This window comes from Orbicella franksi, chromosome 3 (genome assembly GCF_964199315.1).
Source record: "Orbicella franksi chromosome 3, jaOrbFran1.1, whole genome shotgun sequence".
In the NCBI taxonomy this organism is placed as follows: Eukaryota; Metazoa; Cnidaria; class Anthozoa; order Scleractinia; family Merulinidae; genus Orbicella; species Orbicella franksi.
This window is the reverse complement of record NC_138147.1, coordinates 31565267-31587033: the sequence shown is the minus strand read 5'-3', so window position 1 is coordinate 31587033 and position 21767 is coordinate 31565267. Positions and strand designations below refer to the sequence as shown.

General features: G+C 38.7%; 2 protein-coding genes across 3 annotated transcripts; both read right to left on the bottom strand.

Annotated features, from left to right (window-relative positions):
- Window positions 1-615: 615 nt before the first annotated feature.
- On the bottom strand, window positions 616-12524 carry LOC145482061 (insulin-like peptide IlO1_i1). 2 transcript variants are annotated; one of them, XM_081460643.1, is made up of 4 exons: window positions 11977-12524; window positions 3559-3590; window positions 2245-2462; window positions 616-1673 (listed from the first exon to the last, which is right to left on the bottom strand). In XM_081460643.1, exons 3-4 carry the CDS (start codon window positions 2459-2461, stop codon window positions 1522-1524), a joined length of 369 nt encoding a protein of 122 aa, XP_081316769.1. In that variant the 5' UTR covers window position 2462; window positions 3559-3590; window positions 11977-12524; the 3' UTR covers window positions 616-1521. The 2 variants fall into 2 exon arrangements, with proteins under 2 accessions (XP_081316769.1, XP_081316770.1); XM_081460644.1 differs by lacking the exon at window positions 11977-12524 and having other exon boundaries at window positions 3559-9085.
- A 5620-nt stretch (window positions 12525-18144) lies between these two features.
- Window positions 18145-21601, bottom strand: LOC145482033 (transmembrane protein 177-like). The gene is made up of 2 exons (XM_081460613.1): window positions 20613-21601; window positions 18145-18329 (listed from the first exon to the last, which is right to left on the bottom strand). Exons 1-2 carry the CDS (start codon window positions 21511-21513, stop codon window positions 18286-18288), a joined length of 945 nt encoding a protein of 314 aa, XP_081316739.1. The 5' UTR covers window positions 21514-21601; the 3' UTR covers window positions 18145-18285.
- Window positions 21602-21767: the final 166 nt, after the last annotated feature.

Here is a 21767-nt window from a genome sequence, read left to right as displayed (position 1 = left end):
ATTTAACTACACTGAAATAAGCGGCTCTCGGGATGCTGATCAATAATTAAAACGGAAATTTTTAGTTACGTAGATTGCTTTTTGAAGCACAAAAAGGCGTAAAAGAAACCCATTCCTGAATGAATAACAATGAAAGTTTAAAAAAGATCCCAAAATGTGTTTTTATGAGTTTTTTTTCCAAAGCGGTTTTCTTCAGGTTCAACAAGTGGCATTCAAGTACTAAATTTCTCACTTTCTTGCATGGTTTTGTTTCGTGATCAGAGAGGTTTCGAGCCTCTCAGACCGAGTTGACGCTTTATAGAGAATTCTGAAGACCCATTTTCAATGCTATTAGTTTTAAAATTAAATATACAATAGCAATAATGTCAGATTATTGATTATAGGTGTGCGAGCGGGAAGTCAAATAACGCAAGTTATTCTGAAAGAGTTTCCCTTTCGTTAATTAACTTTGAAGAGCAAATATTGATAATAATACCGATAAATAGGCCGGATTCAAATAAGGTTTTATCATTTTTGGAGTTTAAGGTCAACTTGAATTATTGCCGTTAAGCACGAGACAATTTAATAGAGGTCTAGTGGTTCAGTTTTCATTTCAATACAATAGGGAGAACAAGGCAGAAAATAGTCAGGCAATTAATTTACTTTAACGAAACATTAATTGAGAAATACACGAATTACAACTACTTCTAAAATGCTTTTAATTACTGTTTCTGCTGAAGACTGACAAGCTAACACCTAACCCTTAAAAACTACCCTCAAGCTAGGTTATTGAATTGACTTTAATTCTCCTCGCATATTAGGGTCTGAATATTTTTTATTTTATTTATTTATTTATTTATTTATTTATTTATTTTGCAAAAACGAAAATGCGATATTTCCGTTAAGGACAAGGGAAGCGCGGGCTCAACCATTATGGAGCACCTCCACAGATGCATGCCGGTTGATAACGGTAGGTTTATTAAGTTTTCAATTCCTTCCATACTTCGGTAGCGTAAATATTTACATCTTATTACATGTTTCTGGAGTCATATCGGAGTAGGTAAATTAGCGAGTCGAACCACATAATTTTGCCAACTTTGAAGCACTAGGGAACGCTGACTGGTAAATAGTAAAATAATATCATTTCAGAGAATATTTTTGATATTGTTTTTAAACCCTGTGTTTCGTCGGGGTCCGGTTCTCAATCGAGAAAATACCAGTAATTATTTTTCCTCCTCTTATTATTAACATGCCACATTCCTACCACGAACGGCACATTATGACGTAGAAATACCGCTTCACTTTGCCAACCGTTGGATACTTGCTGAGTATGTATCGGGTTTCTAGTCTTTTAATTTGCCGTATTTTATTCTAGTTCTCCACGACACGGGATAACATTGCTTCATAAACAACAATATATTATTAACAACCTTAGTAGAGAATAACTTAATGATAGCTTAACGTTTGTGGTCCTTTTGTTCGGAAAGTTTCCAATCGGACATCAGTTGCCCGCGTGAATTTTTTTTTTCTTTTTTCTTTTGCTTAGCAATATTCCTTGAGTTCTTCTGTTCTACACCTTTCGCCGCAGCATTCTTCGATAACGTTAGTCGAATCTGTGCTCCTCTTTTGTCTTCTGAACGAGAGGAAATCGTTGGCTTCGTGTTTCGTCTGGACAAACAAATCCGCACCCGTATCTATCGGAAAGAAAAGAGAGAACATTGATTACTTCAATGGTACATGAACTTTTCAGTCGGCAAAAAGTACATCGTGATCCGAGAGCAATGCTTAATGACACAGCACGGGGCCTCGATAAATTTTATTCGTATTATTTCATTCGTTTTACACATATTTCTCTGAATAATACTGAGGCCCCATCCACACCACGCTGAGGAGATTTGAAAAACGGCGTTTTTACTCTGAAAACACTTCAAATGTTTTCCCGCCATACTACGCCAGAGAAATTTGAAAACGCAACAATCACCAGTCATTTTGGATTTGCGTGATTATTATGACGTCATTGTTTTCGTTCTCTGTTTTGAAAGTGTTTTCCGTTCAAACTAAAACGCAAAGCCGGCGTTTTCAAATTCCTCCGGTTTAAAGAACGTTTTCAAAAAGTTCCGTTTTCGTAACGGATTAGTGTGGACGGTAAGCCTAACCGTATAAATAAAGCTGCGTTTTCAAAATTCTTCTACGTAGTTGTAGACGTGGCCTGAATCTCTCAAATAAGGCACCAAAACAAATAATAAACCCCTGTCACATATTTACCTCGTCTTCGTCTCCATCTAGCCCACATTGAGTCGCAAATGTTCTTGTAAATGTCAATGATATTGTCACCGCAAAGGCGCGGAAGGTCCACAGGGATTGGAGAGTTCTCGTGCACTTTACATTTGTGTCCTCCTTTATGACATTTCCGGCTCAGAATTCTAGGCAGGTCGACCAACAGCAGGAGGAGAAATAAAGTGAATCCAAGCTTCAGGCTCATCCTGGAAGAAATGAAATCAATAATTTTTTTGGGGTGATGTAGCAGCTGTCGTAAGGTCTCACGTGAATGGCTTGATACCCTTTGAGAGAACAATAGAACAAACAACAGAAACAATGCCCTTAGCCCTAAAACAATAACAGATGCCAACGATAAAGAGAATTACAAGCTTACGAGAGCTGCTACACTTCTGATTTTTCTTTTTTAAGATAACTGCAGAAATTCTCTCGCACTCATTGGCTAATTTTCATTGTCAATAAGCGGACAGATACATGAATTTATAATTTATGCGATGCGTCAACGAGCGAGAGCGGACAATTTGTCACTGTAAAAAGCAATTTGACGTCAGTTTTTGTAATTTTTGTCGCAATAAAGAACTTTGTCAAAGTTTTACAGAACTATCTTTATTTTTATGGGGGTAGTTTTAAGGAATACCAGTTTCTACTTTGGAACAGCTGAATGAAGTGATAGTGGAACAGACGGTGGCAGCACATGCGCAGACAACTGGAAACACGTGATAAATACTAAAGATCTGTCGCCTCTCCGACCAAACTTCCTACATCAGCCAAGGTCAACAAACCGCAAAAACGCGTGGGTGAGCTTTGCAATAAATTTAAACTAAATTAAACAACGCCTGTCTTTCAACAGAGTAAAGTTCCTAAAAAGCGGACCAAAACCAAGACGGAACAATTGATTGAACGGGATATCAGGTTTTGATCAGTCTCTTGCAGCGAAAGCCTGCCAAATATATCGATTTATCTGCTATCATTTTGAACCATACGGCGTACTTTTTGATTTCATCTGAAAACCTCTATTTGCGTTCCCCACCCTATCCCTAAGATGTAAATCAAAAGAAGATACTGACAATATTAACGAAATACCTATTTCGAATACTTCTATTGAAAATGTGTTTTTAAATCTCAGTTTGAAACAGAAAGAACGAGAAAAAGGCATGGAATGATAGCCAAGCCGAAAACGAAAAACCTATTTTGAGTCGGGACAGGAGTTTTAATTCAAAAATAAACTATAGACCATTTTAAGGAAATGGCTACCCAGAACTTCTAACAAGGTCAATATAGAATTATCCGTTGCAGTCTCACCTTATTTTCCGAGTTTCTCAGTGTCAGAAAAACTGGAACAAATGACACACAAAGTTTAGTCCGTAATGCTGCACGTATTTGTCGAATCTGCATTTGCTTTTATAACCTTATTTAATATCAAAGGTCGTACTGGTTATCAACACGTCCCCTTAATCTGAGCTAACCAATACGACCGTAATATAACAAAACAAAATTCATAAACGATGGTTGAAAGCGAAATTTTATTGTCAAAGCTCCACACTTTCCTAATTATATTCTCTATTTTAATACGTTGCGTCCTTTACCAGATTTACGACAGGGTTTTAGCCCAACAACAAAGAACGCCCGAAAAATGCAAAATTCTGTTCGTATTGAACTGGTTATGCGGTTGAAACCTGATTTGAGAGCATGTACATATGCGGTTCAATGTGTCGCTGTGGTGTGGTCAAACATTTTTGTGTCGTCCAGTTGTTGCGATATTTGTCTCAATGATAAGTAATATGTAGAAAATATTGCTGGAAAAAAAAACTCTTAATCGTTCCACCCTTAATTGTGCAAACCAGACCATTTGTCAAAGAAGCGGCATTTTCACAGATTACGTCAGGCACCCTTTGAGTTTTATTCTTCCAATTTTTCAGTTGAAAACGATTTAACTTTCAAGACCAAATACATAAAATATAGACTTGCGTAAGTTAGAAGAAAAAATCTTCCATGATCAATTCCAAAGATTATTACAAATTAATTTTTATCTGGTTTAATTATGACCAGCTGTACTTTTAAGTCGATTTCGGTGATTTTTCTTTTTCAATTTTCCCCCTTTAGAGTCTTTCTTTCTGACCATATCTTTTTTTATTTCTCTTGGAGCGCTGAATTATATTTCTTGGCTATTTGTCCTGATTAAAGTCTCTCAGACCAAAACGTTGGGAATCAATGAAACAAACCGAATCATGTGATTTCACAAAAAGCCATGATCTTTTCTTCAAATTTTCTCACCCATCGTTTTTACACTGATTATTCATACATTAAATTTCTTCTTTTTTTTTTACAGAAAAACTGTAATTTCCACCCATGACAAGGTCAATCCTGATTTTTCTTCTTTCGTTAACTATTTCTGAAAATTAAACCACCAGTTGTGTTTGGGTTACTCCATCCACCCATTTTATGAAGTTATTACTGATGATAGTAAATGACTCAAAATGTAAATTTTTATCGACCAGTTAATACGAAAAGCTTGAAAAGCTGATTCAATAGAAGCATCGAAAAGACCTTTCTTAAAAAAATACACTAAAACATTACTTTTCTTTACAACGTTTCGTCGCCTCAGAGTGTCATTCCCATTTGTATAATTTACAACACCTATCTGCTAAAATCATCTCAAAATGTTCCAGTAATCAAGTTGCAATCTGTGATGTTAAAAAATACCACAAACCGACTATACAGTAATGATTTTAGCTTCCAATTCAACCGGCACCAAATTTACTTCGATGAAGGGCTCTTCTGGAATCATTTCACAACTTCTATGTCAAATTGAATCATTTTTTTAGAAACGGTAGCGATAGAAAGGTAGTGCTCTTGATTCTTGAAGTGTGATACTCGTTCAAAAATATTTAATAATTCATCGCTTAAGACTTATTATGGAAACGGCAGAAACAATATTTTCAAATAAAACCGGTCGAGAACTGAACCTGCTCTGTACGGTATATTTCTTTCACGATCCTGGTGTTGTATTGCATGTAACATGTATACTATTGTTAGCTCAGTTCAGCCATGTTTATGTTTTATGAATAATTTAGATCTCTATAAGCCAAGAGAGAGTAGACCGAAAACAGTCTTTTTGTTGTTGTTGTTGTTTTCTAAAATGGCTGAGGAAGTTAACCTTCTTGACAGTTTATCAGTTCACAAATTGCACGGCTTTTATACATTTGTCTTTTTTTTCCTCACTCCAAATGATCATAACGATGAAATTACATAGCCTGGTATGAGCTTGGGTGTTTTTGCAAGTCACGTTTCGATAAGAAAAAACTGATCCTCGTTGCCACGTTATTGGTGGTCAAACATAGACTAAACAATTCTACAAAACGGGTGAGTACGCGCCCAGACAAGTCATACGCTTGAAAAAGCATAATCTGGATCTCAAATGCCTTTTTATTCTATGAATCATTTCAGTTATAAAAGCGCCTTTCATTGTTCGTAATTTGTCCCACCCTTGACACAGATTAGTCGACCTTCTTCCGGAAACGCGATCAAAGATTTCCGAACAAAATAAAAACCCAAAAACATGTAAATTCGTTTTGTTATATATTAACACAAATTAACGTGCTTAAAAGTAATTTCTGTGTAAAATACAAAAGTCCTTAAATCAGTCAGTGAATAACATAGTATTCTCTTTATACAACGTAAACGGCTTTACTCACTGAACAAATTGAAATGATCGAGTGCCTGGTATAAATAAAATATACATTTGAGTTGTCAAACTTGGGCGGGTTGGGTTTTTCATGTATATGAGGTTAGCAGGCTACGAATTTTCGATGACGATCGAATTATGGCCATGGGCCGCAGCTGAAATTTTAAAAAATATTGTCGAAGTTTTGGATTTTCTCTAAATTTATCAAAATTATTACGCGAAAAAAACTCATCTGACAGAACTGGTTTTGGTCTTGGTTTCGATTGCTTTTATTAGCTGGAAATCACTTTTAGTTCAAATTAGAATATCCAACGTGACTGCTAAGCTATCTTCGCGTGGAACTTCCATTCTTGAGGAAAACTTAATCTACGTTTATATTTGCTTACAAAGATTAGTTGGTCATGAAACAAAAGTCAAGGAAAAAGTGTTGTTTGTGTCTAATTTACTTGTAAAATGGATAGATGTCTTGTTTGTCTTCAGGGAAAGATTCTTCTATGGCCTGGACTAAATATTTAACTTGTTTCTATCTGAACTGACTGGCTTCGTTTGCAAAATGAGCACAGCTGTTTTGAACCACATCTAGCATTTTATAGGACGCAGAAAAACTAAACTCGCTTCCGCTACAGTTTCCCAGGTGATTACAATTGCGTCTTGTAACATCTTTAGTAAACAAATAACATCAAATTCTGAGGGTCTCTTACATTGCCAAAGCCATGTTAATTAAATTCCTTTGAAACATAGTTAAATCACTGACAGATTTCGATTACAAGTCGAATTTTGAACTACTTTTCTTCTTGAAATTTTCAGCCTCATAAGAAACTAGAACGCATCGAATACACCTGTCGGCAATTTTAAAATTAAGCTGACTGTGTGTTAAAACCAATTACCTGAGCCAGATTTTTCCCTTTTAACGTTTGCTTTTTATCGCGGGAGATATAGAAGGGAAGTGTTTAATTAAATCATGAAATCACACAACACGGCCAAATGACATAAATTAATTCAACCTGATTCTTTTTTACGTTTTGTCATGAATATTGGCTTGTTGTTTGTTGCAATTCAAACTACATTCCCAGAAATTAAGTCTGGGTGAAAGCATGTTAACAGAAAATAAATCTTAATACTCAGCTTTTGCAGGGAAATAATTTTCTGTATTTTGCAGGCCACCGAAAGCACAAAATACAACTTGCCCAAGTACAGTAGGCCAAGAATCAGCCAGGTAATTGATTTTTCAGACTTAAAACTACTTCATAAAAAGTTTTCTTTGCTCGTATTTCAATTTTGACGAGACATGCTGTGTGGCGTCACAACCGTACTAATCGGCCTCCCCCAAGTGTGTTGCTTGTCTGGCGACGGTGAACTGAGAATGGCCGCCTTTATAACTCGTAGTTCTCTCGTCCGATGGCAAAAAAAAAGCCAAAATCTTCGCGCGCCCAAGACGCCGCCAGCTAATCAAGGCGTCACAATGGGAACTCATTTTCAATTTTATTTAAGCCCTGAAAACAATACCGGCCTGATTGAGAACATAAGTTCAATGTAGTTTTCAATTTTCTTAGCTTGTCGTGAACAAGACTACGATAGTGGCGGAAGACAAACAAGTTTTATCAACTTTAGTTCGCAGAGTGCTGTTTACTAGTGTAGCCTTTTAGTAAATATAATTTCCTCCAGAATTCTTAAAAATATATTCGATGGTAGTATTTAATCTCTTGCGTCTGGAAAACTCAGTTCTTTGGTGCAAAACCTAACACACTAATTATGTCGTTTAGCGAGCGAGGGTATATGTTCCAACACTCTTTAAGGTTTCTTTGGTCATTTATGAGGCACGTATTGTCCCAGTTTATAGACTAAGCCGACTTGTCTGTTCAGTTGCAGATCTGTGTAGACTAATCCGCGACGTAATCCAATTCAGCTATAATTTACATGAGACTTACATGAGGCTTAAATAGTGGAACTTATTTCATTTGCAATGAATTGAAAGAACCACTTAACGCTGCCCGTGTTTGTTTAAAACATGACGGTAGCTCAATATTTTAAAACCTTCTTTCGCCACCTTTTTTTCTTGTCTAACATTTTTTGACCAACTTTTATTGCAATCAAGTACGCAGGGAAAAAGAACCTTGTAATCTCTGGAAGAAGTATTGACGAAAACCTAAGTTCTCCTATGGATAGTTGTACAAAATATGATAAACAATAGGGAGAATTTTAACCCTGAAAAGTAGAAGGAATAAGAAGAGGGGCGGCTGCTTGTCTAGTCATTGGTTGCGTGTGTCTCGAACCCCTTTCTAAAACGGAAAGGATTGAAAATCCCTTTGGACTGACGGGGCAGCTACCAAAGTTCCAGTTGTTTATGCCTTCTGTGAAACTGTAGAAGCCCGAAAAACAACAAATCTTTGACTAACACTTATTGTAATTAATTGGCAGAAACAATTTGGAAAAGTTAAAATGCGATCAGCCAAAAGCAACTAAGCTTGGACATTCAAAGCTGTAAATTGGAGGAAGTGCGTGTACTTTTTCTCTTTAATTATTTGAAATCATTTTTGTTCTATCGTGTCAACGAGTGTGTGACTCCCTTGTTCCGTGTAATTATTGAGCTTCGTTTCGGTATGCAAAGAGTGCCATGTATGGTGGGTCATTAGTGTAAGGGTCGAGAGTTTCTAAACTGACCGCGATTTTTTGTGAAGTGTTCTTGGACACGACACCCATTCCAGATTAGCATGCTAGCCCAAAGCAAAGGAATGACCTCGAAATAATACAAATGTTTTAAAATGAAAGCCCATGCTATATTGGAGACCGTGAATGAACTGAGTTTCTTTAACTCGTAAGCGGATTTTACCTTATGCCATTTGCCAATGTGACACATGAAAATTATATGGCCGAAAGCGTGCAAAAATGCTGCACTGTCTTCACACAGAAACTTAACACTTCGAAGCAACAGCGACTCACCAAGAAACCGGAAAAGTCGAAATTCAATTCAGCTGCATAACGCGAAAAGTTGCGACGTTGCCGGCCTATAGCGTGTATGATACATATAAGAATCAAGTTAAACATCACTGGGCGGTATAAAATATATATTGCTAGCATTTCCGACTTAACTGAGATCAGACGATAAGTCAGATATCTTTATCCCTCTGGAGCCGGTCAGATCACCATGTAAACAGTTTCATAAGTATACTTCAGCAGGGGCACCCAACGGATCGTTTCGGTAAATTATCTGTTCGGAAGGCCTTTAATCCCCTCTGATTTTCTTGAGAGAATTGGCACCTCGAACTTTCGGGATATGAGAAATTTAATGTCTGTTGTTTTCGGACTGTTGAAAATGTCGTTTTGAGTACCGAAAAAAGGTCAGCTATCATTTTCGGAAAGGCGATAAGACCTAAGGTTTTCGGGAAATGGACAAAAAAGCCCTAATAAATTCGAGAATACTCAAGTTCCCCTAGAATATCCGAACAGATAAAAATTTTTTAGTGCAACCTAAAATTAACCTACAGAGCTTTAAAAGTACTCCAGATAGCCTAAAACAGCATCTAACAGCATTAGAGAGAAAACGGTCGTTGGGTGCCCCTGACTTCAGGGTATTTCAGTGATTAAATCACTTGTTGCACATTCGGTAAGTACAGTGATGTACAGGCAATGCGCCGCAAAATCACATATTTCAACTTCCTTAGCTATTTAATCAACCGTATTTTAGCACGGTAGATTTTCAGTGGTCAACATTAATTTCCTTCCTTTCTCTTTAGCATAATTAATGATAAAGGTGCGTTTCTTTGAGATAATTTAATTGATCAAGATCAAAACTGACGGCTGGACTCATTTTCCTTGGATCCACCATGATCCTATAGCGATCATTTTATTTCTTCTAGGTTCATATTTTTTTCAATGTACATAGTGTTACTACTCTTACCAGTAGACCGCGACACTCACGAATTTTTTTTGCCGCCTTCAGAGTAACGTCTTTGATGCCGCGAGTTTGTTTCAAACCAATTACGTGGTGCATTGAAATGTATCACGTGAGGACATTTTTTCTGTGTGGCGTCTTGACTTTTTCGTATTACGTGATGTTCCTTCACAACGTGTTTATCCTCAAGAAGAAAGCTTACAGCGCTTTTTGTCTGCCATAGAACTGTCAGCATGGCTGAACCGTAAAACAGGTTTAAAAAGAAAAGAAAGTCATCTGAACTGAGGGATACACAGTGTCTTGATGTACTATCAAATTCTCGTGATTAACATATTAAGACGTATATAGCAATATGTAAAGAGAACTGAGACTTAAAAGAATTAAAGGTGCACGCCTCGGTTCCCAATGGGCTTCTTCAGTTCAATAATCGATTAATGCCGCTGTTTAATGCCGGTTTCAGTTAGATAATCTTTTGACCCATCTTGATCTAGTAAGTACTGTACTGGCATCTGCCAAAGAGTTTGAATTTTTTTTTCAGATGATCTTAATCTGTACTAAGAAACAGTAATTTACAATTCACGTGTAACAATGTTCGTGGGCGACTCCCAATTGGGAGATCAAAATCGGCTTCCTTCCGTTCTGGGTGACCCCAAATTGGATCCTAAGCAGAAAAATTGCCGTGTTGGTAATTCGAGTCGAGTGATCTCAACTGGGTTCTTAAAAGAAATTCAAGACCTTAGCCCGCATGGAAATTAAAAATCGCTGATTCCAGATAAAGTACTTCGAGTGTCGTTCGGGAACTAATTAACGCATTCGCAGACAGCGAGGCAACTTGAAACGCCCAGAAAATACTACAGTTAACCTCATCTCTTTGAGCTTAAAAAAATGAATACAATAATTGTGATATTAACTCCTAGCATCATCTTTGGTTGATGGACTTTCAGCGCAGGAAGCTCAGTTTCTGTCACGTAAAATTTGTCTTCATAAAGACACAGCAGTGTTGCTTTACATCTTCGTGCAACGTTTTATAATTGAAGTCTAAGTAGTCGTTGACAGATATTAAGTGCATATAGAGAGATAAAATCTCGCAAGAAGAAAATATGTACAAGACATTGTGTGCTATGCAAGAGAGATTCCTCTGTCTTTATTTCTCGCGTTACAACAAGAGATATTATAACCGGATTTCTCGCATGTTGTCGGCCGGGCGTTGCGGTAAGGTTTCGGCGGACTAATTTCCTCAGCCAATTTTACCACAATTCCGTGTAATGTGTTTAGTCTACCTATAACGGTGTCACGAGATGTCAGCAACCCAGGAATGTCACGAGAAACTGTTTGCATTTTTTCCGAGAAAATTCTGACCTGTGTTTTAACAGCATTGTTTGTGCTCGCTTCGCCGTTTTTTCTCTCGCAAAACCGCAGCACAGATCATTGCGTTCATCTCTTGGGATTTACTATTTCTTTAAAAGCAAAACGTGGTATATATTCTCTAAACACCGGAAGATTACAGTTTTAAGAGCGCGATTTCATGCAGTTTCTTCTCAAAATTTATCCCGAAATTACTTCTCGACGAAGCGTTTGAAGTGCTAGGTTCTTCCGTTTGAATTAAGCTTTGGGTGTGCCCCATTATTGTTAAGAAAAACATACTAGGAAAATAGGACTCTTGAGAACCTTGCTATCAGTTCAGCTAAAGATGTTTGACTTAATATCACATTCGTAGAATAATAGTTCATAGTTCCTTATACTATATACACCAAGGCAATATTGTGATGACATGGGAGTAAGGCATAGTCGTTTACTTCAAACCAGTTAAAACAAGGAAAGCGATGGCTAACAGAGGAATTTTATCATCTACTTTGTAAGTTGTTGAGCAATCATTACGACTTCTTTGGCATGGAGAAATGATAAAAGAAAACTTCATTGGTGATCAGTTAACGTTTTCGCAAAACGATCTGAAGGGGGAAATTTAACAAAAAAGAACGCAGCGAAGACTTATTAGCACTGAGCCAGAAATACCCTTGATAGAACCATTGGCACAAACTGCACGTTTTTCTTCCTACATTTGATAACATGTTCACTTTTGTTCCATCAGATACTATCTAAAGTATACTCTAAAAGAGCAGAATTTTGAGAGTTCAATTCTTACCTGTGTTTTGTTGCCGGGGATGGCTGTTATTCAGTTAGCAAAAGCTGTTTTTGTGTAGCTTGCTTGCGCTCCGCAACAGTGCTCTCCAGGCTGAAAGAATGTTCACTGGGCGCGAGAAGTTTATCTGAGCAGCCTCTTGCTGTTGCACTCTTTTTAATCACGGCGTAGCTTCGTTTTGATTGGCTAATGTCAGGTATCAGTAACAAAAAAAGATTACATAATGACGTCTGATCTGAGTGAACTCGCCTACTTCATTTGCCACGCAAGACCTGTTAATGTGAATTCGAAATTGGCTGACCCTGCGAAATTAGCTCTAGAATTACATCCAAAACAAGCATCTCGTACATCCAGCGAACACTTCTTCATGGTCCTCTGTGATTTGGGTCCAGAGCGCCGTAGATCCAGATGTGAAAGCGAGTTACTAGTCCCATTCAACCGCTTAAGTAGCAAACTGATTTCATTTAATTTGCGATTGGCTCTCTGCCATGAGACAAACAAAATCTGCCTTTGGCCTTTAGTTGCTAAAAAAATAATAATTAATTAAAATCACAAAGGGTTCACCGCCTTTCCAGATGGGAAACTTTGACTTTGGGATACTAAAAGCTTGATTACAGCAAAATTAGCCCCTTGCTAAGTTTTTTTTTTTTTTTTTAATTATGTTCGTTTTAAAACTAAAATCTCGCTTAACAGCTTTCTCTAAGGAAGCTATATTTGTTCGAACGAAAGCTTCTGAAACTTAACCGTCAGTTGCCGAGGGTGTTCTAGCGTATTAACTTATAAAAATGTATTTCCCGTTGAACAGTGTTTCATTTGTTTTCATTGGCATAAGCATAAAGTTACAATAACCCATGTGTCTCTCAATAGAAAAGAGCTTCAGTTACAAGGGCCACATTTGAACAAATAAGGGCAGAAACTATGGTTATTTGTTGCCACAACCAAGCCGTTGATGCAAGTCAGACTCAAGCTCGTGATATGAAATTACGACTTTTGCTTGCCCTTAATTTTTTTTTTTTTTTTTCACTTTACGCTGTGCGACGATCAGGCACCCAAAAAGGAATTGCCGTTTAAGTTGTGACTATAAATAGCGCGTTTGGCAAAATACACAAAACCAAGCTTCATCCGCCCTTTAAAACTGGCGTTTACAGGAAATATGGATCTAACGTGACGTTTTGGTCACCCAGTGTAGCCGCGGGGCTCATTTATATTTATATCCATTTGTTCAAGGAACAAACAAAGACGTTTCACGTTTTGCCTACCGTAGAGAGGTAGCAAGTTCAGCGGTTATCTGTGTTTACGACTAAAGACTACACGTGTTGCAAAGCTCGCGTCCCGCTAAGATTTTCCGTAGAAGTTCAATGTACCATGGCTTTGTAAAATGATATTCGGTAGTCTTAAGTTTCTTAAAACAGAGAACAAAATCTGCTCTTGGTTCTTTTAATATGTCAATGATGTCAACCTTATCCTTCTCATGACGAAGTGGAAATTTGAAGGGAATTGTTTTGTCCACCTTCTTTCACAATTCGTTACTCTTGTAGGTGAAACAGCCGAGTACACATGAGTAAAAATCTCTATACTGTTAAAGAAATTGGACAGAAACATGTTGGAGTGCACGTATTCAGCACAGTACTTAGCAATACTAAAGACCGGTGAAAACGATAAACTTCAGTGGTTCATATATACTGAAAAGGGAACAGAAACATGTGGTGACCGCCATATGTATAAACAAGGGTATATAGCCCGGGTAAAATTACAGTTGGGTAAAAAAACAAAAAAAAACTGATGTACACTAAAAAAATTCATAAGCAGAACCATGGGGTCGGAGAGGTATTATAGGTCACAACTTTTTTTTCATTATTTGATCGTCGGCAGCCGTTCGTCTCGGGAGACGATGGTGACTATTATTTGATCACACTTAGGAAATTAAATGAGGAAAGCTAATCTGTGATAACCCTTTCATTGGAGGTAATTCAACTGGCAACTTGAAGCAACTAATTGCAAGACAATGATGGCACTTTGAAAGGAGTAGCAAATTTAATGATTGATATCAGCTTACGCTCGATCCAAGCTTATGATCTTACGATGTAATGGCTACGGTTATTTGCCAACAGACACGATTCCTTTCAAACTGAACCCAATACTAAGATAGTAGTATAGTGTCAGCAACAATAATGTTTGGATACAAGCCATGCAACTGATAAGCAGATACTTGAAGTTATAATCTTTCTGATAAGACCCAGAGCCAAATCCCTACAAGTACATTTACAAGGTGAGCTACTACCAACAATTGTCTCTTCTCGCTGTAACATTGCAAGTTATAGATAAGCAAAGATTTAAACATGTTTCAAATACCACCATCCACTTGATCAAACAGCATTGTTTATTTAGTAATCCAATGAATAATTATATCATGTTACAGCATTAAGGACCTGAAAAATTAATTAATTAGCTGCAGAGCTTTCTTTACATCAAAGATTACAAGTAAGATACAGTCAACCTCTATTAAGAGTCCCCCTATTAAGCGGCCAACCCCAGTGGCCAAAGTCCAGGAAAAATTGTCAGCTATACACTGTAATAAAAACCTCTATTAACCGACTGCGGCCAGCTTCTTGCCGTCCCAAGAGTAGTTTTGTTTTGTTTTATACCTTTTGTTTTGTGTTAAACGGCCAGGAAGATTTGAAGCTGGACGTTTTAGCCAGATGAAGGTAAAAGAATGACAATATGGAAACGTAATTGTTTCTTTGGATTTTGTTAACGTTATGGACCGTATTATAACCATCATTGACCTACTTTTTCCCCACTTGCATTTGTTTGTACTTATATTTGATAAACTGAAAACTGGACCACGCCCAACGCTGTTTTCGGGTGAACTAAACGGCCGCCTCTATTAAGCGGCCAGTTGTCTCGTCCCCGAGAGTGGCCGCTCAATAAAGGTTCGACTTTATACCACCCACGATGTAAGCTGCTTCTAATTTAGCTTGTTTTCTCGATTTTCGAGACGAAAAACTGAAAGCAAGTAGGAAGGAGACCCTTTTCAGCCCAGATATAGAAATGCACGCTTTAAGTTAGAGCAGTAAAGCTACTAGAGCTAACAATTAAAGCTAGTACGTAGTTTAAACTTTGCGTGGCGACGCACTTGTTTTCTTCGTTTAATCATAGGCGCACGAGCTGGGGGGCGAGGGGGGCTGCAGCCCCCCCCCCCCTTCCCCAGCCACGAAAATTACGTAATTTTTCGGGCAAAACGTTCATGATTTGGGCAACGACACTTGAGAGAAAACATTTCAAAATAATGCTGTTGGCGTGATTTCCAAAACTCTTAAAGAAAGGTTTTACTTTTTCATGAATCTCTGTGTGATTAGACGCCCGACCGGGAGTCTGTAGTCCGTCAAGTGACTTGAGGTTTTCTGTTAGCTACAAGTCGTTTAAATGTGTATCGTGGAAATCCACGATAAGGATATTATCTCCTTTCCCAATTTTCCATCAACTAAACAAGGACACGAATCAAAGCGAACGAAGACCAAGACTTTCGTTTTTGTGGCAGCCCTAAAAAAAGAGCCGTTTGGGGTGTTTTAATTTCTTTCTTGAATTTTTCTTTGGGGGTGTCTGGAAAACCCGAATAACGAATACCGATCGCGAATAGCGAACAGCGAATAGTCCCGAATAGCGAATAGTACGAATAGTGCGAATAGTCTTGAATAGTGCGAATAGTGGCAAACAGTCTCGAATAGTGGCGAATAGTGCCAAATAGTGGCAAATCGTAGCAAATAGGGTACCCAGTATCTCACAGTCGACCTCACAGCAACGTAGGATGGGATTTTCCTGCTAAAAAGCATAGACGCTTATCAGGACAAAAGGTGTTTCTAAACGTAATTTCTTCTGTTTTAACCGCTGCGAAAGCGTAAATACGTCTTTATTAGGTTATCCTTGTGTTTTCTGTTTTCTTAATATCGGCGATGGACAGCCTTAGCCTGAGTCCGGAGAAGAAAAGGTAATAAATTCACTGAAATTCTATTGCTTATTTGGATAATTAATTAACGCAGGATATTAGTTTATATTAGATCTAAAGCAGTGACTATTGACAACTATTCGTCCGTCACTATTCGGCATTTTTTGCGACTGTTCGCCACTATTCGCACTATTCGAGACTATTCGCACCATTCGGCACTATTCGCTATTCGCGACTATTTGCTATTCGCTACAGTGTATTCGGGTTTTCCAGACACCCCATCTTGAAACACACGCTGTTGCTGATCAGCCGGTCTCTCAACGAACGCCATGAAAGGAAGAACTTTTTCTTTTAATAACTTTGATATTTTACTCGATTGAGATTGTTCATAGAGGTCATTGAGTATGACAGCTTTCAATGTAACTCTTTTCTGTGAACGTTTTTGTTTTTCACGCAATTCGAGTGCGTTTAACACTCACGCATTCGGGCATTGCTTAATTTTGTCGGGCAAGGTCTCCGCACCCCCCCCCCTCCCACTCCCCCCCGCAAGTCTGAAGGTGCCTGTACCCCTATGCGTTTATTTTTATGACGAAATTCGTTTCGCGGCGGACATTTTTTCCTCCCTGAACAGGGCTGAAATTAATTTCCTTTACGAACTGGACACTAAATTTTTCACACTAGGTTGAATTTTCCGTGTTTTTTTTAAACAGAGTTTTGACCAGTTCTTGCTCCAACTGGATCGTTTTCATTTCATGTAGAAGAGTCTCTGAACGAGCTCAAAACGCTCTCTCAGAGCAAGTGGGCAAGACGCCCGCGGTCACTATGTCGTATGCGTGAATCACAAGTCAAAATGGAAAGAATTTCTAATTGGAGGGATCCGTGTTGATTCGATTTCTCCATCTCCCCACCCTCCCACACCATTATCCTACTTCTGCCATTCACCAGTGACAACCGGGACTGCCGAGTGGACAGACACTGAGTCTGTGAGACAAAGACCGAGCTGTGACACTTGTTGGAAAGGGGGCAGCTGGGAGGGAGGGGAGAGAAAGGCGGATGAATCACGATTTTCTTAGAATTGTTGCCAGGCAATGTAGGCGAAAATTTGTAACTCTTAAAATTTTAGCTATAACATTTTGTAAGCGCATGCTCTTCCATGCATTTGTGAAGGGGACGAAACACCAGGCTTCTTTCTCTATTGTTTCCTATGAGGAGGCGGCATGGCGGAGTGGCTTAGGGCGCTGGATTTGACATCTGAAGGTCCCTGGTTCCTCCACCCTATCTCTATCTGGATTAGCCCACGGTAGTACTGACCTCAACTGTGAATACCTAACTAGTCAGCCTCCCATCGGTTGGGATTGCTAATAGTTTATGGTCTATTTACAATGTTTGTTTATTTATTTAGTGTCCCCAATTAGCACAACAGTGCTAAATACATTTTTTAGGTGGTTTGAATTTGTAAATCAAACTGATAGAATTGTTTGACACAAGTATGAGTACTCTGGGTCGTGCTTTTAGTAAGCCTCAATCTTTCAGCAAAACGAAAAAAGTCCTCACATTGGAAACCTTACAAAGCAGTCATAACTTGCCAGCACTACCATACTGGAGTACACAGTACGCAAGTACTCCCCCCCTCCCCATCCTCTGGGGTGCTCCTCATAGCAAGGTGACCGTTGAAGTTGTAATGCTGCTACTGCTGCCAGGGTGCTCTAGCCTAACTATTAGGGTGACATGTTCAAATGGTGAAAACATTTTAACCCAAGTCCTCTGTCATGGTTAGCAGTTGTAAAATGAATCATGTTCAGTTTGTTATTGTAAGAAAGGTCCAAAATAGGCAAAGGGAGTCAAATCAGAGAGGGAAGAACAATGTAAATCTTTAGGTGGGGGTGTGCTGCTGAGACACTGAAACCCTAACCTTATACTAGATCACGATCAGCTCGAGTTTGCAACCCTATTCTAGACTAGGCACCAAAAACTCTTACCCTAACCTAGACTAGCTATTTCCCATCCAGAAACACTGTCACTATCGTAGTCCAACGTACACTAACTAAACCCAATATCTTACAAAGTTACTTCCGAGTTTCAATTTCTATTTCTGTTTGTTAAATTGTTTGTTTGTTAGTTAGCTGATTGCTCTAACCTCTGAGGAAACCACAGGAGGTAGGCTGTTACTGTGCCAACATAAAGTGTATTGTCTGGCTTTTATTTGTGTGATCAACAACTCCCCATTTGAGCAACCAAATGATCAATTTATTTAAAAATTTTAACATCATTTAACTTATTTTCTTGCACTGTGTAATGAGATGACAAATGAAATGTGAAACATCACATCACAAGATAAGAACAAGACTTTTAACAGACGATTGTCTTCATCTGTCATTGAGCAGCTCATCACTGGATACACTGGTTGATCCTAAAAATAAATAATAAAAGCAAAAATTATTTGATGTAGCTGCAAGTTGTTGATGTTATTGCCTTGATGTATCAACAAATTCTTTGGAATTACATATGAAAGTAATATAAGGCAATTTGTAAAGAGAAAATCCATTTTAATCTGGATTTCCTATCCTGACAGACTGGTCTCTTATCACTAATCCAATGTAAGAACTCTGCTGGTGGTATTGCACCACTTTTCCACTTTGGAAATTTTTAAGTTAACCTGGGCAAGTATTTCTTAGCTACCACCCCATAAATACTATTCTGTGCAAAAGTTGTCTAGGATCCACTTATGGGAGGCCCCACTGTGTTGGATAAGGTTTTCTGTGTTGCGTTCTTAGGCATTGAAGACACGATACTGTACTATGTTGCTCTACACCCAGAAGTATCATTAAGGTGATTCCCTAGTAAAAGAACTCTGCCGTAGATTTCTGATGAAACTTGGTATGCTGTTGTTACAGGACAAGGAGATATTAAAAACGTAATAAAAAGAGGGGGTCACCGTGCTTGTTTTCACGCCACAATGCTGACAAATACAGTTATTTGGGTGACTTTTGGTAACCTCCGTGTGCAACAAAATTAATAAGCTTGATTGTTTTTCAATGCAGCGTGTTATGTCACACAGAGTTTGACTTTCGTTGATTGTTTATTCATCTATGTCCCAGAAAAAATGTCTTTAAATACCCTGCATTTTTTCTCCTTTAAAGGAAACATAATTTGGACATGCACTGTTGCACCCATTATGTCTCCCTCTGTAGTATTTATTTCATTTGCCAAAAAAGTAGCCATAAATTTCGGCCAATTTTTCTCTTAGTTATTGAGGTTTTTTTTCTCATTGAAATTATGAAATAAAAAGTGGGGGTCACCTTGCTCATTTAAGAGTAAAGGAGCATTTACTTCGCTATCGAGCTTAGTTTGAGGGAAATCTCTTACATTTTGTATGCGCACACGCTCATGTGTGTGCGCTAATGACGCGAAAATCATGCCCAGTAGGGATGCGCAATGCAATACTAAGGAATCACCTTAACACTGACAAACGCTAGGGCTAATAAGCAAAGGATTAGTCATCCTTGCCCACAGAGCCACCTGTTCCACTTAGCTGGTGGAGCCATGGTACAGGGACAGGTAGCTCTGGAGATGCACGATTTTCACTAACACAATGCGGTTTTCACATCTACTTTTAAACTTTCTGAACACTATAGCTTGGGTTACAGACATCTGTAAACTGGATCCATGTCATTTCACAGTATATTATCCTGGAGAAAGCTCCCATATAAAAAGTATGTGGGTGCTGGTCAGAAATTTTGAAAAAAAATCCTAAGAGGTACTAAGATCCTGTTTTGTGGGCGTGGCTCAAAACTTTTTTCATCCCCAAGAGGCACCAATTCTAAAACATCACATTAACTGAATGTGCACTCTTTCATTGATGAGTTGTGAATTCTAAGTGTAACTGAGGCAATATATCAAATGTCAGTTGATTGCCAAATATCTCTTGCCATTTTTTTCAGCTCAATACCCTAAAAGGTACCAGGAAAGCTGCGGCTGTGGACCTTTCATGGCTGAACACACTTTTTTAACCCCTAAAAGGCATGAAGTCCCTCCCCGTGTATACTATCATGCCTTGCAAGGTCATGAACTTCAATTGTCTTGGTAACTGGAAAGATCCAAATCAGATTTTCCCTTTTTAAGGATCTTAGTGACTGACTCTGATTTGGGTGTTCTGAGTAAACATCCCTCATCATGACCTAAATATCAGCCACAGCATCTGCTCCTTTATTTTCAAGAGACACAGAGACAGCAGCAAAAGGAAACAGCTGCAATTCAGGCTACCCTAACTAAACTTCATTGTTATACCTCCCAACTCAAATATATTTTCCAATTGGAGAATGTGTCAGTGTCGTGGGTCAAAAAACACAAACTCCCTAGGGAATGATAACTTGAATGTTCCACCCGTATGTGATCAGGTCAAGCACCTTGAAACTGCAGCTAATTTGTTGTGCCAGCTGGCATCAAGCAAATACTTTTTTTTGCAGTATTTCCTATTTTTGAGTTGGAAGGTATTAAAAAAAAACACCTAATGACTGGCCCCATGAGAAACAGTGAGTTTTGTTTCCCCTTGACTTTGATCTTCCCCTCGGCTTCGTCTCAGGGAACACTGAGGGTCCCAGGAAACAAAACTCACTGTTTCCCTTGAGGCCAGTTATCAAGTGCTTGTTGTTGTATGATTAGGAAGTTACATGCGTTTCTGTTAATGTAATACCTGTGTTTATTGCCTTCAGCCTCTCAAGCCTTTCTGTCATCAGTGGGTACAAGTAGGATTCGATGTCATTTCCTTCCTCAGTGAAACAGTACTTTCCCTTCTTTCCAAGCAACCTACGTCGAATTCGGTTGAGCTCTAGCTTTTTGGAGAACATATCAATGCCGCCTTGAAGCATCCTGGGCTCACACTTTGCAGCGGTCAAGTCTGCTTTGTAAACCACATCATGATAGAGGTTTCCATTGACTTGCTTGTAACAAAGATAGCTCATTCTCAAAATGCAAAGCTTGAGGATAAAATCTAAAATTGCATGGAGTTTAACCAGCCTTGGGGTAGCATAAGCTATCCTAAATGTCGTGTACAACCATGTCGGTGCCATGAACGCATTGATGGCCATATAATCCAGCCGTTGGATTTTGGCGAGCTCGTTACCAATGCAAAAAGCTATCATATCATCTGTGGGTAACAAAGTCTCTTTAATCATAATACCCAGTTCCGAGTCCCACTTGATATCTCTTCCTTGGAAAGTTATTCCACACTTTTCTACGTCCTCGTGATTCTCAAAAATGTACCACTTTGGGAGGCTCACAACTGCTCCGTTTGGAAAAGATGGAGAACCCGCCGAAATCGGGTGCACTCCTTGATTTATGAACAAAGTGATTTTGTCGTTGTTTTTGTAGCCAAACTTCGTCAGGACCTCATTAAACTGTGTTTTACAGCGTTCGGGAATTTTCACGTAGCTTCTATCATCTCCTTCCCTCAAAGCCACGATGGGTTTGCACACTTGATTAGGGAACACATTGGCCGCATTCTTGTAAACAAAAAGTCCACCAATACCTAAACCCACGGATATGGCAATGAGCTGGTTGGCAACTTTGGTAAGTGCTTCAGGTAAGCTGCCCATGCCTGCCAAGAGATTTACTTCTAGGACAGTACCACATGCCACGAAAAAAATCAAAATGGCGAGCTTCGCAAAGATTGGCCGAGGGGAACCTGGGTTAATCACATCCTCGTCCCAGGCTTTTAGATAGCGAGCTTGCCCGATGAGAACCTGAGTGCCAATTAGCAATTAGACCCGCAACCCGCAAGGGCTACGGGTCAATAGCCCATGAGGCGAAGCCGAATGGGCTATTGACCCATGGCTTTTGAGGGCGAAGG

Bases quoted from the DNA above. Each gene is read 5' to 3' on its own strand.
- LOC145482061 (XM_081460643.1), bottom strand. From the start codon at position 2,461: ATGAGCCTGAAGCTTGGATTCACTTTATTTCTCCTCCTGCTGTTGGTC. The intron at 1,674-2,244 runs GTAAATATGTGA...TCTTTCCGATAG, and splicing joins TAGATGGAGACGAAGACGAG to ATACGGGTGCGGATTTGTTT.
- LOC145482033 (XM_081460613.1), bottom strand. From the start codon at position 21,513: ATGGGCAGCTTACCTGAAGCACTTACCAAAGTTGCCAACCAGCTCATT. The intron at 18,330-20,612 runs GTATTACATTAA...ATTTATTTTTAG, and splicing joins GCTGAAGGCAATAAACACAG to GATCAACCAGTGTATCCAGT.